The sequence below is a fragment of the Papio anubis genome, chromosome 2 (assembly GCF_008728515.1).
Source record: "Papio anubis isolate 15944 chromosome 2, Panubis1.0, whole genome shotgun sequence".
Lineage (NCBI taxonomy): Eukaryota > Metazoa > Chordata > Mammalia > Primates > Cercopithecidae > Papio > Papio anubis.
Window position 1 is genome coordinate 28,616,782 of NC_044977.1, and position 17,149 is coordinate 28,633,930.

Here is a 17,149-nt window from a genome sequence, read left to right on the forward strand (position 1 = left end):
TCAAAGTTCTTTCAACTGCATTATTTCACATGAGCTCAATGATAATGCAGGCAGCATAGGTCTTGTCCCAGTTTTGGAAATGAATGATTTGAGACACAGAGAGGTTAATGGTCTTGTCCAAGATTACATACACCATGTAAGGGTCAGAGCGGGGACAGGAGGCCAGATATTTTGATTCTTCCCAAGGTGCTGCCTCCACCGTCCTGTTGTTGGGCTGTGATTTATATCATAAAGACATTCCCTAAGGGGCTCAATGAAAAAACAAAACAAAACAAAACAAAACAAAAAACACAGCAAGGACTTCTGCTACATTAAAGCTAAGATGTGGTTTATGAATAGATTTGTAGGTAAACCTTCACCACATCCACTGTAATAATCATTATTCAAATCTCACAGCCCCGCTGCTTCTCATTCCTCTTCCCGTCCAGGATAGACCTCTGCCCTGTTTCTAAGAATTCACTCATCATCCCCTCACTCCTGATGCCCAGGCTTTGTCCGAAGCTGCTAACTGAAAATAACAACCTAAGGATTTTCTGGGTGTTTTGTTTTATTCTGGAGTTTACATGGACCTAGTGCTGATAACTGTTCTTCTGGCTTAAACTGGCACTCCATTGGTGGTTTGAGTTCCAAACCCATACATGTAGAGAAACCATTTTACCTCCCTCTGTAAGATCTTTGGAGTCCCCAAAGAGGCAAAGACTTTTGACAAGTCTTTTAGACCCCTGTTTTCCTCCTCCATTTCATTCCCCTGCCACCAAAAATCAGACTTCTATTAGTCCAATTTTGCCCTTTGGAAATGGGCTCATCCCTGCCTTCCTGCATCTGACAAGTGAGTATTCTTAGAGGAGTTTGGGCCTAGTTTAAGGGTAATAATGACACTCTATTTGGATAAAACCCAGATGCCTAGGTGTGGTCCTGAGGGCCATTTATTTACCTTCACACCTATTACAGCAACCAGAACAATGGACCAGAAGCTAGAGGTATCATCAAAGACTGACCTTCTGCTCTGAGACTCTCCAGGCATCTCAGTGCTCTGAGTGCCTCATTTCCCAGCTAGGATGTAAGTGTAGTCCTGACTACCGTCTGGTTACCCACATGAAGCAAAAGTTCTAGATGAGACACCTCGAGTCTGTGGCCAGTTATGCTGTAGCCGTAACCCTCTGCCTCAACTAGGCCCCCACATGCCGTCTCCCTCTTCCCTCCTATTCTAATTAGAGCTGTTTTCTTCATTGCAATTCTCAACTCCTTTGTTAATGGAATAACACACCAATTCAAGGGTGCAGTCAGCATTCTAATCCTGAGGTGTAGTTTCTGGCAAGTTACTTAACTTCTCTGTGCCTCAGGTTCTTCATGTGTAAACGCAGATGAGAAAAATGGTATCTACTCTATAATATTGTTGTAAGGATTCTATGAGATAATAAACATAAAATGCATAAAAGAGTGACTGGCACAGAAGTGTTGAGTGTTAGCCTTTATTAGTAATAATCACAGTTTTTTACTTCTTTCAAGATCCCCAAATGCCTCAACTTCTCCAGAAAGCCTTTCCTAACTAAGTCCATCGCTCAACCTCTGCTACATCTTCTGATCCCAGTAAATGAGCCTTGGATCGCACAGTCAGTCCTGCTTATACTATCTTGTTTTATTCTTTGGTTATATAATCTCGATATAACTTATTTCCTCAACTAGGTTATAAATTCTTTGAGGGAACAGAAAATCATGTTTTCTACCTATTTACACACCCCTAGCCCCACACAACCCTAATATTGGAATGTAATTTTTCTATTCTTATCTGCCCTGCTGGGATGGGATTGAAGAATTTCCCTAGGGGACCCTTGACCACATTACCAGGTTTAAAAGCAGCCCTCAACACCACGGGTCCATTTGGAACCTTGAAACCACAGAGTTAGTACAATGTTTTTCCCCCTCTCAAGCTTTGATTCTTTATTTACTTCTTTTTATTTTTTGAGGATGTGCCTGTCTTTCCCACTAGATTGTAAAGTCAATTTAGGACAGAGACCAATTCTTATCCATCTTTGTGGCATCCTTCCCTCCTCCATGCCTCCAAGTGCTTAGTAAATATTTGCAAGTGCAGTGAGATAATAACACAGAATGTTAACTATGTGAGTTTGCTCCTGGTAATCCCTCCTGTCATCCAGCTCTCCCCACATTCATAAAGACATTCATTGCCTAAGAGATAGGTCACTGTAGCAGAAAATTAAGCAGGAATCAAGAGTTCATTCTTAGCTCTCAAGTTTCAATGGTTGAAGCCATTCAGGATTCAGAGCATAAAGTTTATGCCATAAACAAAAGATTTAGAAGGATGTATAATTAGACACAGTTTTTCTAGTCTCTCCAGTCTACTCCCAAACTACATAAAGATTCCATAGGCTGGGAGGGTGTGGAATAAAGGAAGGAAGAGAGAGTTGCCAGATATTGAGGGGGAGGGAGGCACTGATATGTGAGAGCCAAGAATGGTTGGATGACAGATAATAGAAACACCACGTTTGGCAGTTGTAAGAGCAGAAGCACCTGTGATTCACCTCCTGGGTAGAGATACACCAAGTTCTCCTGCACCTAGCGTAGATGGGGAGAAAAGGCTGTAGGTGTATTTGGCCAGAGAAGCCTGACCCAGACTAAGAGGCCTTGGAGTATAAAGTAGCTAAGAGAGAATCTGACTTAGGAGGCATAGCTGTGAAGAAACAACAGCCCTCTGCATGAATCAGGAGATACAGAGGGGGACTATCTCCACAAATACTGGTGTAGACAGATTCTCCCCCAACACCTTGAGGTTTGGATGCACATTTGGGGTTTACATGCAATCCTGGAGAGTGGCGGGAGAGCCCTCCTTCGTAAAGGAGGACTCAAAATATAAATTTAGTAGAAAACTAAAGTAACATTTCTTGAATGCCTGAGTACAGAAGCTGAAATTCTTAGCAGATACACAAATAAGAAATGCATTTAAGTCTTTCATCCCTCGCCCCCCTCTCACTTTTCCCCACGTGTCCCCAAAGTCAATTGTATGATTCTTATGTCTTTGCGTCCTCATAGCTTAGCTCCCACATATTACTGAGAACATACGATGTTTAGTTTTCCATTCCTGATTACTTCCCTCAGAATAATAGTCTCCAATCTCATCCAGGTCACTCCACCTGTACCCCAATAACTTATGGAAAAAAATTTTTAATTAAATAATGATAAACCAAATTTAAAATAAGCATATAAATTCTGTGGACAAAACAAGAAATCCAAATAAAAAATAAACATGTAAAGAAAATAAATATATTTTAAACTTCTTCTTGAGATAATTACTCCAATTAAGCACTAACTTACAGTTTGGAAGATATGGTGGCCTCCTTTGGAATACATATGTGGGGAAAAAAGGAGGGAAAGAGAGGAATGGAAAGGAAAGAAGTGCATATGTAGAACTGAGGCTACTTCAGTTGTTTCCTGCAGGGTAAACACACCTGGTAGGAATAATTTCAGAGAAACGTGAGGATACCCCTGTCTGGCAGATGCACCTGAGTGTATTCTAAGCTAGAGAATCGGGAGTGGCCAACCCGGAGATTTGTTTCTTGTCTATGAGGAACATCTAAGCCCCTGTCCCGTCCTGTGGAACATGGGTCACAGGTGATTGAGGCCAGGAGTTTTAGGTTAAATGAAGGTTGCCAGGTGGAGGTCATTAAGGGGAGGATCTGAACTGAAAACATTATAGCAACCGCATGCTGTTGGGAAGCGACGGCAGTTTTCCTAACCAGCCTGCCACCACTGGGCCATGTAGTCATGTTGTCCAGCCCCTGCCACTGGGCTCTCTCTCTTGTATATAAGACCCTCATGAAACCCCATGTCTCATTTGCTGGCTCTGGGCAGCTTGTTTGGCCTCTTTAACCTGGTGCCTTCCTTATGAAGGTTAACAGGGGTTCAGCACATCTCCCTATCATTTTATGTAATCACTCGGTAAATATGTTTGCTGTCTCCTGTCTGCCATCATGCTATAATAGGTGCCCGTTCTGGGGAAATGTGGGATTTCAGCGGGTCAATAATCCTCTTATTCTTCATATTTCTGTACTGTTGTTTCATGAGGATGAATTGATGCACCACTTGCCCTTCAAAAGAGAAAGGAGACTTGGAGAGGAGTAAACGGGGGGTGAGAAAGAAGGCAGCACGCCTGAAGTGCAGAGTGCAGGATGAGTGGCAGGGCCAGGTGCTCCTTCATCCTCAGCCTCTGCATGGATGTCAGCAGAGCAGAAGCAAGTTCCACTTTGTGCACTCCCTAGGAGCAGAGCCAGAGTGCAGGTGCATTCCCAGAACAGCAAGTGCTTTCCCGAGAACTGGGTGCTTGGTATCAATCTCCAGGTGAAGCCTATAGATGCTTAGGTGAGAATAGTGCAGGCCCTGCCCCACTTTCACTGCCTATAAGGAACCAATGGCCAGCAACAAAAATCTACAGTTTCTGTTGTATCTGTGCTGTCCCGCACCTGGCCCTCAAAGGCTCACCAGGCTGTCAACAGGTTTTGCGTTGGCAGTGGTGGTTGCTGTGGCTGGTCTTTGGAGCCCACCTAACTTCAAGTCCCATCATCTCACCTGATTTAGGTGTAACACTGACCACGGAGCCACATACTTTCATTTTGGACTCATCATAGAGACTTTATGTTTTGACACGTTTGCACCAGTCTAGGACATCGGCTTTCAAGTCAGTAGAATTTTCATAATGGAATGGACGATTCCCAGTTGTAGAAACTAAGGAACTTGTGTTGCCAAGTCTTTAATTTTGAGAGGAGCAGTTTCCATCACTGCCCTCACCTACTCAGATTTGCTGTCTTCTGTGCTATCTTTAAATTTTTAAAGAATCTTGTTTTTAAGCATGTACATAGAACATGTACATATTTAAAATGAAATACAACTAAAAGGCTTATAATTAAAAACACTGAACTTGTGGGGTTTTTCCTAGTCTTTACTCAATGTTTGTAATTAAGATGCTTATTCTTATATCTTGATTTATTAATTTTAGACATTAGCTTCCTGTTATACTAAAAGAGAAGTATTTAATTTTATGACCCTCATATAACCCAATGATGTGCTGGAGCGTATTTCATCTGCCAGAGTGAGCTGATTGTTAAATTGTATAAGCCAAGTATTAAACAGTCATTAGCTTGAAAATTGGCCACCGCACGAGTATTTACTCTATGGAAATCAGCAAATGTCACCAGAGTTACCTGCCCTTGAACCCTCTGAGCTAATGAAGCATTCACCAGCACACTATTGTTCTCCCACCAGATTCCCTTAATTGTAGTTAATCTAAAAGTCAGAGTTTCATTTTAATGATTGTGGTAATTTGTTTTTTGAAACAGGGTCTCTATCACCCAGGCTAGAGTGCAGTGGTGCAATCACTGCTCACCACAGCCTCAACCCCTCTGGACTCAAGCGATCCTCCCACCTCAGCCTCCTGAGTATCTGAGACTATAGGTGTGAGCCAGTGTGCCCAGCTACATTTTTTTGTATTTTTTTAGAGACAAGGTTGTGCTATGTTGGCCATGCTGGTCTCGAACTCCTGCACTCAAGCCTTCTTGGCCTTTCAAGAGTGTTGGGATTACAGGCGTGAGCCACCGTGCCCAGGCTATGGTACATTTTGTTCTCTGCATAGCTGTGGCATACCAAAATTATTGACTTCCTTGTTTTACATGGAGTTAGTAATTGCCTCATTGTAATCAGCCTGACATCACCTGAACCTAGCAGACAATTCACTAAAGACAACCAATAATTATGTGCCTGTGAAGTATTCTTTCCAAACAAACCTGAATTTAAGTTTCTACAGCTAAATACTAGTTTATAGGTAATATGAAGAACCAAAAGCAAGTTAGATGACACAACAAGAGGACAATCAGATACATTTAGAATGCGGGATCTTCTACAGAACCAATGACTCACTTTCCCTAACAAATCATCGGCTTGAAAAGGGAAGGAGATGATTAGAGAATTATTGTAGAAAAAAAATGAAGACTTGAGAGTCATAATCACAATTGCAACATGAGCACCTTGTTTGGATCCTAGCTCAAATCAAGAATCTAAAAAAAAAAGTGTATGATTGAAATAATCAGGAAAGTTTGTCCATAGACTGGGTAGTAGATGGTATTAGCAATTATTAGTTAATAATAATGTGTATTTCAAAATCACTGAAAGAGTAGATTTTAAGTGTTCTCACCACAAAGAAATGATAAGTATGTGAGATGCTGGATATTTTAATTAGCTTGAGTTAATCATTTCACAATGTATTAACTACTAATAGCCTGCTATTGCTTGGAAGCCTTACCTCTAACAGAAACAGTTGATTAACACTTAGTTTCTATGTTATGTGTACTGTATAATGTATTCTTACAATAAAGCTAGAGAAAATAAAATGTTATGAAGAAAATAATAAGGAAAATACATTTACTCTTCTTTAAGTAGAAGTGGAACATGATAAAGGTTTTCATCCTCATCAGGATATCCTCACGTTTGAGTAGGCTGAGGAGGAGGAAGAGGAAGGGTTGGTTTTGCCGTCTCAGGGGTGACAGAGAAGGAAGAAAATCTGTAAGTGGACCCTTACAGTTCAAACCTGTGTTGTTCAAGGGTCAACCGTATATCATACTATAGCATATACCCCATAAATATATACCATTATTTGTCAATTTAAAGTTTAAGATAGAATTACTGTTATTTTTAGGTATGCTAATGGCATAGTACTTATGTTTTAAAAATGTCCTTATTGGTATAGATGAATAATAAATATTTTTAGGACAGATTACATAATGTTGGAATATTTTTTCTTTTTAAAAAAACAGAAAACATGTAGGAGGACAAATGAAACAAAAATGGCAAAATTTTTATAATTGCTAAAGCTGAGTGATGGGTCTATGAGAGCTATTCTACTTTTGTATGTGGAAAATTTTCACAATAAACATGTTTAAGGTATTTCATTTTAAATTTTGGTAGTTTTTCTTGTACTTAGCCTTGTTATTTTTAGTCAAATGCAGCACCAGATTTGTTAAATATCTATTAACAATTTAATATTGCTTATGAAATCCGCAAACATAGTAGCTGATTCATCAATGTCATTTTTTAAGGTCTTCCTCCCAGGGTCCCCCTTTTTCCTTCTCAATTGGGATTAGCAGCTGAATGGGTTTTCGGCATATAGCTGTTGATCTGGACTTTCCTGTTCTATGATCCTGAGACTGCCCTTACCTGATTTCCTACGTTGGATTCCTCTTTCCTTGTTTGTTGATATATGTCCTCTGATATGGTGTGGCTCTGTGTCCCCACCCAAATCTCATGTTTAATTGTAATCTTCAATTACAATGTTGTGGGAGGGACCTGGTGGGAGGTGATTGGATCATGGGGCAGTTTTCCCCTTGCTGTTCTCGCAATAGTGAGTGAATTCTCACGAGATCTGGTTGTTTAAAAGTGTGTAGCACTTTCCCCTCCACCCTCTCTCTCCTGCCACCATGTAAAGACGTGCTTCACCCTTCTATCATGATTGTAAGTTTCCTGAGGCCTCCCCAGCCATGTCTCTTGTGCAGCCTGCAGAACTGTAAGCCAATTAAACCTCTTTTCTTTATAAATTACCCACTCTCAGTTCTTTATAGCAGTGAGAACAGATAAATAAACCCTCATTTTTGATGGAGCACCTACTCCAGAGCTTCCTTAAAAAAAAGTAAGTGTGAAATAAATTTTCTAGTCTTTGCATGTCTTTATTCTCTCTTCATGTTTGATTTGGCTCGGTAATTTCCTCTCAGAATTTTGGAAGGTTTTTTTTTTTCCCACTTTTAGCTTCTGGTGTTGGTGTTAAGAAACTCAATGCTATTTTGGTTTCTATTTCTGTTTTCTTTCCTTTCTTGAAGACTTTAGGATTTTCTCTTTACCCTTCTTATAAAATTTCTCAGAACATGCTGTATGTTGATGTCTTTCTGCACATTGTGCTGGGCCTTGTGAAAGTTGTGTCTAATAGATCTGGGAAATTTTTCTGGTTTTTCCTTTTTTTTAAAAAATTTTTTCCTGAGACAGAGTCTCACTCTGTCACCCAGGCTGGAGTACAAAGGTGCAATCTCTACTCACTGTGACCTCCACCTCCCAGGTTCAAGCAATTCTCCTGCCTCACCCTCCCAAGCAGCTGGGATTACAGGTGCACCCAACCACACCCAGCTAATTTTTGTGTTTTTAATAGAGATGGGGTTTCATCATGTTGGCCAGGCTGGTCTTGAACTCCTGACCTCAAGTGATTTGCCTGCCTCGACCTCCCAAAGTGCTGGGATTACAGGCATGAGCCACCGCAGTGGCCATTTTTTCTGATTTCTTTTGTCATAATCTTCTATTTTCTCTGGCCTCTTTTTCTGAGAGTCTTATTAATAGGATAGTAGACCTATTCAACTCAATTTAAGTATTTTACTTGGAGAAATGCATGTGTGGAAGGAAATAGGGAGGGAGTCTGTAACAGCTGAGTCAGCTGTCAGACCATGATGTTAATCTGATCCAGGTGAAGAAGAGAGGGAGGGAAGGTTGGTAGAAGTGTCCTAAGCATTCCTGCAACCCAAGGTCCAGCAAAGCTGCCAGGGAATCCCTGAGCCAAAGCCTGTAGACAGAGGACTCTCCTGTCTGTTACGAATAACCCAGCCTTAGTATTTTTATTGCACTCAATCATTGGCAGTAGTCTAAGCCCAGGCAGCATGGACTCGGGGCAAGCATAATTTGAATTCTAAAGACCCAAAGGTCTGAGGTGCCAAGGCCATGGACATTACTATAAAATAGGTTCCATTACCATTGTGATGGTTGAATGTGTTCATCTATTCAGTGCACCTAGAACAGTGTCAGGCACATCATAACCACTCAAAAAGTGGGTTTTGTTTTCCAGCTTTATTAAAGAATAGTTGACAAAAATTATATATATTTATGGTATACAATATGTTATTTTTATATGTGTATACAATGTGAAATGATTAAATGAAGCTAATTACCATATCCATCACCTTATCACATACTTATCTTTTTTGTGGTGAGAACATCTAAGATTTTCTTAGCAATTTTCAAGTATGAAATATTTTATTAACTGTAGTCACCATGCTGTACAAGATGCCCAGAACTTACTCATCCTGCATAACTAAAATTTTCTACCCTTTGACAAACATCTCCCTATTACTCCTCTGCCCCATCAACCCCAGTCCTTGGCAACAGCCATTCTACTCTTTGCTTCTACGAGCTTGAATTTCTTAGGCTTCACGTTATCAGTGAGGTTGATTACGCCTTACTTGTCTTTCTGTGTCTGGCTTATTTCACCAAGCATAATGTCCTCCAGGTTCATCTATGTTGTGGAAATGACAGGATTTCCTTGTTTTTTAAGGCTGAATAGTATTCCATTGCATATACACAGCACAGTTTCTTAATCCATCCATTTGCTGATGGATAATACTTGGGTTGATGCCATATTTTGCCGGTTGTGAATAGTGCTGCAACAAACATGGGAGTGCAGATAACCTTTCAACGTATTGATTTCATTTCCTTTGGATATATACCCAGAAGTGAGATTTCTGGTTCCTATGGTAGTTCTATTTTTAATTTTGTGAGGAACCTGCATACTGTTTTCCATAATAGCTGTACTAGTTTACATTCCCACCAACAGCGTGTAAGGTCTCTCTTTTCCCCACATCCTTGAACTCAGAAAGTGTTATTGTTATTGAATGCCAAGGAGAAACCCACCATGCTGTGTGATTAGCTAAAAAATATTATTATAAATTTTATGCTCTAAATCTCAGAATGTATTTACTTTTATTTTAAGCACTATCCTAATAGGGTTGCTTAGCTTGAATACAATCCAAAGCCAGGTTAGAAACAGCACATTAAAAATCAAAAGCTCATGAATATTATAACAATAAGAAAGCTGTGAAATGTGAGTTTGACAGGAGGAGAAAAGACAGAACAACAAGAAAAAGCAAACACAATGATAAAAGCACAAATTTTCAGGGTTTTTAACATTAGGAAACAGCTCCAGAAACTTCAATGGGAATGGGTGTCCCACGGTATTACACAGAATGTAACAACTGCTGTTCATAATAATGACCCTGATATATCAAGAAAGTGCTTTACCAGCACTTTGAGGAGGTAGAAAAGTATGACATGCATTTTTAAATAATTTCCATCTATAGCACATAAAAGAAAAAGAAAAATATTGCATGATCTCATTTACATGTGGAATCTAAAAAAAATCAAATAGAGTGGTTACAAGGAGTGGGGTGGGAGAAGAGGAAATGGGGAGATGTAGGTCAGAGGATAAAAGTAGCAGATATGTAGGAGGAACCAGTCTGGAGATTCATTACACACCACGAGGACTACAGTAACAAAATTGTACTTATATGAAACTCATGCTAAATGAGTAGATTTTACTGCTCTTGCCACAAAGACCAAAAAAAAATGGGTAACTCTGTGAGATGATGGATATGTTAATTTGCTTCAGTACAGTAACATTTTTTTCCTATGCATACGTATCCCATAACATCATGTTGTATACCTTAGACATACACAAAATTCATTTTAAAAATAAAATTTTAAAAATAAAGTCAAACTTATAAAATCACAAAGAAAAAAAGAAAACTGCAGAGAAGTTGCATAGAAACAGTAAATCTTTGGGGATTCTGGACAGATGCTAGTTTTATCAATTCATCTAATATGTGACTTTTTCTGTGCATAATGGCACATCATTTCTTAGTATCACTTGATAATGAACAATCCTTACTCTTGTCATTTTACCACCTGATTTTATGTTGAGATTCCCCACAGCTTTTGTGGCATTTGTCATTACTGCTTCGGCTCACTTCCTTCCTAAGCAAACATAAAATGTCTTTGAGGAATAGCAGCAGAACTTCCAAGCCATCTAAATTAAGCTCCCGGGATGGGTCAGGCCATTCCTGTGGTGGACACTGAGAGGGCTCTCACACTGAGGACACACACACCTGTCTGGACATTGCCCCTGCTTCCTTGCCAGTTTGCTTCATCTGGCAGCAGATCCTTGCTTCCACCCAGCACTCCTTTCCGCATGTTCCTGTTCTTGCATGTGAACCCCTGACATGTAAAATGTTCACAAATACTGGGCTGGCAACCAAACTGCTGGCATGGGATATGACATCAATGCCTTTGGAGTAAAACTCTATGATAGCTCATTTTCTAACCTCTCAGGAGTACTCAGAGCCTAAGAAGCTGCTGTCTAGAGCAACAGACTTTCATCTTGATATTGGGCTGCTTATAGCAGCCATACAAAGAGTGAAGCACAGAGAATGACAGAGAGAAAGAAAGAGAGAAGTGAGATTGAGAGCTGAGAGACACATACACAGGCAGAGGCAAATAAAGACAACATGGCAGCATGCTTATAGTATCTGGAACACATTTCAGGATTAATAACAAAAGCGGAATCTGCCACTTTTTCCCATTGATTTGTCAGCTCCTTGAAGATTGCCTTTTGCTTGCATCGACACTAAGTAAAATTTATGAGGAGGAAAGCACTGTCATGCTAAACAGGCAGTGCTTAACTATGTTTGGTAACAAAGCACAAAAGACCATACCATAATGTCCTAAAGAAATCTGTTCCTGACATTGCTACAAGGATTAAAATAGCTGTTAATTTTGCACAGGTTTAATTTTCCCAAGTTCCTGCCTGATATCTCCTTTTAAGTCACCTGCTTCTTGGTTTAAAGGATTGTGCTAAATTCTAAACATCCTATCGAACAACCAGTTTTTTAAAAATTTTATTCAATTTACTTCCCCTTCTTTCTCTTCTATTATCAATTGGATGGCCTTCTAAAGTCATTTCTTTTCTATTAGTATTTTCTCTGTTCCTTTTTATTCGAATCAACATCTACACATTTTGAAATATACAAATCCACAGTAAAATAACCAAAATAAACAAGTAAAAGCAGGCAGAACCTGAGCCTGATATTTCAGGTTGTTGCTTTTTTGTCTCTCTTTTTTTTTTTTTTTTCAATTCCATATCTTCTTTTCTTTTCTCTATTTTTTCAAGAAATGAAATTAAATGCACTATGGCTCCTCAGAAATGAGTAAATTCAAGATAATAGTTGAGTAACCATCTTTAGAAATAAAAATTTGTCTGAATTTAAAACTGTTAAGTTTCCATTTTCCCCAAACTAAATTGGTCAACTATGGGGAAAAAAGTAATATGAAGCATTCTAACTTTTGAGTACAGACAACATGTTGGCTAATTTGTATTGATTATATCTGCCAATCTAGATGCAATCACTTTTAAAAGCAGAGTCCTGTAATTCGCTTTTCTATAAAATGTCACCAATGCATTAAATACTTCGAAAACAGTCTTTGTAAATCAATCTGTACTTATTAGATTTATTTAAATGATAGCATTAGAGTTCCATGCCGAGATTTAATTTGGTTTTAAAATAACCCCCTACATGCAGAACACTTCCTAGGGTGGGAGAGGCTAGTTCCCAATTATTTTCATGCCGTCAGTACTAAAAGTGTTTAATGACTCACTTACCTACAAGCTGTGAGTTGTCTGAAGACCTCTCTATTCAGTGGGATGCACACATTTTACTTAAGGCTATTTTATAGGGAAAAAAAGGAAAGAGAGCAGAACCATAGCATTTTCCAATGAAATGAGAAGTAAAAGACCTTACCTTGTTCGTGTCAAAGGTATTATAAACTTGATCAACATGTTTATTGGCCTTCTGATTCAGACCTTGCAGACCCAAAAGTGTCTTAAATTCATGTAGTGTTTGCAGGCCGGATGGATATTCCGTCATAAATGTTCTGTACCACACATGGGTCCCTTGTGTAGGAACTGCTCTCTGATCACCGGCTATAGATTTGCCATTCCCCATCTTGACTCACAGTCTACAGCTTTTCCTCAGGTTGTTTTCACGTAAGTTTTCGCTGGATTTAGTCCCTTACTCCTCACTAAAACTGAAGGCTAACATATGCCCTCAGAAAGCTACTCTAAACCTCTTACAGCAACAAGCTAAATAAGAATAGAAAGCCAGTGAGATTAACTCATCTGCCCAGTTTTAAAACCAAGGTCACTTGGCAGTTGGTAACTAACATGCTTACAGTCATGCAGAGACATAGTTTTTTGGGAAGGGAAGAGGCAATATTTTAGAGAGGGTGACCCTTGTTATATTGTTAGCCATCAATTTTGCCTATATTATGGAGTGGTACAGTGGGTCTAATGGCAGGAACTTTGAGGTGCAATCAGGGAGCCTAGATTCTGTGCTTTGTTCTACCACTTATTAACTACATTGAAACATTACTCACATTCTTGTCTGTTTCCTCATCTGTGAAATAGGAATAAAAGTATCTGCCTTTTCATACCTGAGTATTGTGAAGATAAATTTAGATAACATTTTTACATGAAAAAATCATACATTGAGTATTATTAAAAAGAAGTCTATGTATAAGAGAGAAAAATAGGTAGAGAGAATCAAATAGTAGTAAGAAGAGCTTTAGATGTAGCAGTCAGATAAAGGAACATATTGGGCTGTGTCTTCTGGTGTTGGTCGTCCCTTCTCTCCCCTACCCTCTGTTCTTACCTGTTTCTGGTCTCTCAAGTATCTACACATGCCATTGGCCTGCGAGCTTTATCTCACTCCAGTTTTCTAATCTGGCTAATCTTGTCCTAACCAAGCCCCATTTGCCAATGAATTTAAGAACAGGGTCAATGGACCTAAGAACTGTATCCAAGGTCCAGTAGTGGAAATGAATGCTTTGTGTGGTCCTCAACCCATTTTGCTACCAACCATACTTAGAACCAGATAACCCCAGGTGGAATATAATTCTGTTACTCCTGAATTATAGTTCCTTTTTTGTTGTTGTTGTTGGTGGTGGTGGTGGTTTTTTTTGAGATGGAGTCTTGCTGTGTCGCTCAGGCTGGAGTACAGTGGCGCGATCTCAGCTCACTGAAACTCCGCCTCCCAGGTTCATGCCATTCTCCTTCCTCAGCCTCCTGAGTAGCTGGGACTACAGGCACCTGCCACCACGCCAGGCTAATTTTTTGTATTTTTAGTAGAGATGGGGTTTCACCGTGTTAGCTAGGATGATCTCGATCTTCTGACCTTGTGATCCACCTTGACCTCCCAAAGTGCTGGAATTACAGGTGAGAGTCACAGTGCCTGGTCTACAGTTCTCCTTTTCTAACCTCACTCAATTCTTTCTTTTATTTCCATTTTGGCCCAGTTCACACATCTGGTTTCTGTCTTTGTCTCTATTCCTTAGTCCTGACTACCTGTTTATTATAAAATCCTTGATTCCTAAGAAGGAGCCATCGGGGCCTAAATGAATTGCGTTGACCAGAAGTGGTGGTGGTTATGGTGAATATGGTTAATTTTGTTTCAAACATATCAATATAGACTCTCAATGGGACATTTTGATGTCACAATTAAATAATAGGGCTGGGCACAGTGGCTCATGCCTGTGATCTCAGCACTTTGGGAGGCCAAGGTAGGTGGATCCCTTGAGGTCAGGAGTTCAAGACCAGCTTGGGCAACCTGGTGAAATCCCATTTCTACTAAAAATACAAAAATTAGCCGGGCATGGTGGCGCATGCCTGTAATCCCAGCTACTCAGGAGACTGAGGCAAGAGAATCATTTGAACCCTGGAGGCAGAGGATGCAAGTGAGCTGAGATTGTGCCATTGCACTCCAGCCTGGGTGACAGTGAGACTCTGTCTAAAAAAAAAAAAAAAAAAAGGTGAAAATAAGGTCATAGAATGTGAAACTTATCATACCAATTTGAAAGAATTACCTGAAACCATTAGAGTGAATGATATTCTTTTTTAGACAGCAAAAAGGACAAAGGGGAGACAGTGAGGACTCAGCCTCGAGATTATTCAGCTTGGAATGAGAGAAATATCCTGCTAGAATTTTCAAAAAGCATTCTTTGGGGAAGTCCCCTTTAAGATTCTTTCTAAATGTCTGCCAGAGGATGCTCAGAGGCACTGACTTCTTATCACCATTAACATTTATTAATCACTAATTTTTAAATTAAAGAAAAAATGGTACAGACGATGGCAGAGGAAGGTAGTAAAAGTTTTCAAGGAGGCAAGAAAATCCTTTGAGGAAGGAAAACTTTGGATGGATCAAGAATATAAGGACCTGAGATCCAGAAACTGTTTCTTCATATAAATGTACTTTAAAGAAAATTGGCCAAGTACAGTGGCTCACACCTGTAATCCCTGCACTTTGGGAGGCCGAGGTAGGTGGATCACCTGAGGTCGGGAGTTCGAGACCAGCCTGACCAACATGGCAAAACCCAGTCTCTACTAAAAATACACAATTAGTCAGACATGGTGGTGTGGCACCTGTAATCCCAGCTACTCAGGAGGCTGAGGCAGGAGAATCGCTTGAACCCGGGAGACGGAGGTTGCAGTGAGCAGAGATCGTGCCATTGTACTCCAATCTGGGCAACAGGAGTGAAACTCTGTCTCAAAAAAAAAAAAAAAAGAAAAAGAAAAAAGAAACAAAAAGAAAACCTGCACAATGATCATTTGCTGGTGCAGAAAAAAACTTTAAGGTTATTTGTAAAATAAGAATTCTAATATTGAATACAGTATTGAAGTCCAAAAATCAGGAGTCTTGCTGTATAGAACATTAGCCAGTCATAAGATAATGGGAAAAAGCCTCCATTTATGATAGGCTAAAAAATAAATCTAACTGCAATAAATATAACTAGGAATGTGCAAGATGTATTTGAAGAAAATTTTAAAATGGTAGTATAGGGTTCCAATGGAGACTTGAGGATATGCAAAGGCATATCTTGGTCTTGGGTAGAAAGACTTAATATTAAAAACATATCAGTTCTCTCCATATTAATCTGTATTATCACCAAAAACCCCCATCTAAAAAATATAAATAGAATTTGAGGGGTAGTGGGGGCTACAAAATGTAATTCTGAGAATCAAGCATAAAAAAATGCACAAAAAATTTTGAAAAATAAAATTATTAAGTAGCCCTACCAAAAACAACATGAATCTGGCATGAGAAAAGATGAAGCACTCAATGAAAAATAAATAGATTCTTTTTTTAACTAGGCTCAATTACAAATAAGAATTTAATATGCAGTAAAGGTGGTATGGTAAGACATAGGAAATAACTGATTATCAATGAATAATTCTGGTACAAAGCTATGGCTATGTGGAGATGCACACACACACACACATACACACAAAGGATTTCTAACTTACTTCTCACTCCAAAATAAATTTTAGATGAATCATAGGTTTAACAATATAAATCACTATAAGAAAACAAAGCAAAATTATTTTATAATTTTAGCATGGGAGAGTCCTCTCTAAATATGACCATAGAAGCCATAAACAAAAGGAAATTCAATCATAATCTTTTAAAAAATCCCAGATGACTCAAAACACCATAAAAACAAAACTTAAAAGTTTGTTAGAAAATATCTGTAATATATATCACATAAAAAAGATAATATCCCTACTGTGAAGATAGTTCTTACAAATCCGTAAGAAAAATACCCACCACCAAGTAGAAAAATTGACAAAGTCCAAATTTAAAAATCTGAATGACTTTTAAACATATGAAAAGATGCTCAATCACACTCAAAGTATAAGAAATGTATGTTCAAACTACAAGGATATACCACTTTTCACCTGTTTGATCAGCAAGATAAGAAAGTCTTGTAATCCACCAGGTAGGTGAAGGTGTGAGGAAACAGGAACTCATACATTGCTGTAGGAGTGTAGACTAACACAATTTTTTCAAAGTGCTATTAGGCAATATCTATTCATAATAAAATGCATATACCCTTTGATCCAGAAATTCGTTTGCTGAGACATTTGACAGACATAATTGTACCTGTGTGAAATGAACAAATTTATAAGGATATTCACTGTTGTGCATATGTAAATCCAAACGAACAATAAAAACCTAAACATGCATTGATAAGGAAATGGTTAAACAGATTTAGTATTTCCATTGAATGAAATAATAAGGAGCAGCTGAAGATAATGAGAGGTTATCTCATTATCTCTCGATACATATGTATTATTACATGTATTGGTCTCAATATGGAATGATCTTGAAGGTATATTGAGTGGAAAAAGCAACAGCCCCATCTTTTGGATGCCATTACATCCATATCTATAGCT

The 17,149-nt window shown here is 38.9% G+C and overlaps 1 protein-coding gene across 2 annotated transcripts in view; it reads right to left on the reverse strand.

Annotated features, from left to right (window-relative positions):
* GUCA1C (guanylate cyclase activator 1C) overlaps positions 1-13,930 on the reverse strand; it is a 48,202-nt gene extending 34,272 nt beyond the window's left edge. For both annotated transcript variants that reach the window (XM_031662986.1, XM_031662987.1), the window contains exon 1: positions 12,663-13,930. In XM_031662986.1, coding sequence (XP_031518846.1) covers positions 12,663-12,866 — 204 coding nt within the window. In that variant the 5' untranslated portion in view covers positions 12,867-13,930. The remainder of the gene's footprint in view (positions 1-12,662) is intronic.
* Positions 13,931-17,149: the final 3,219 nt, after the last annotated feature.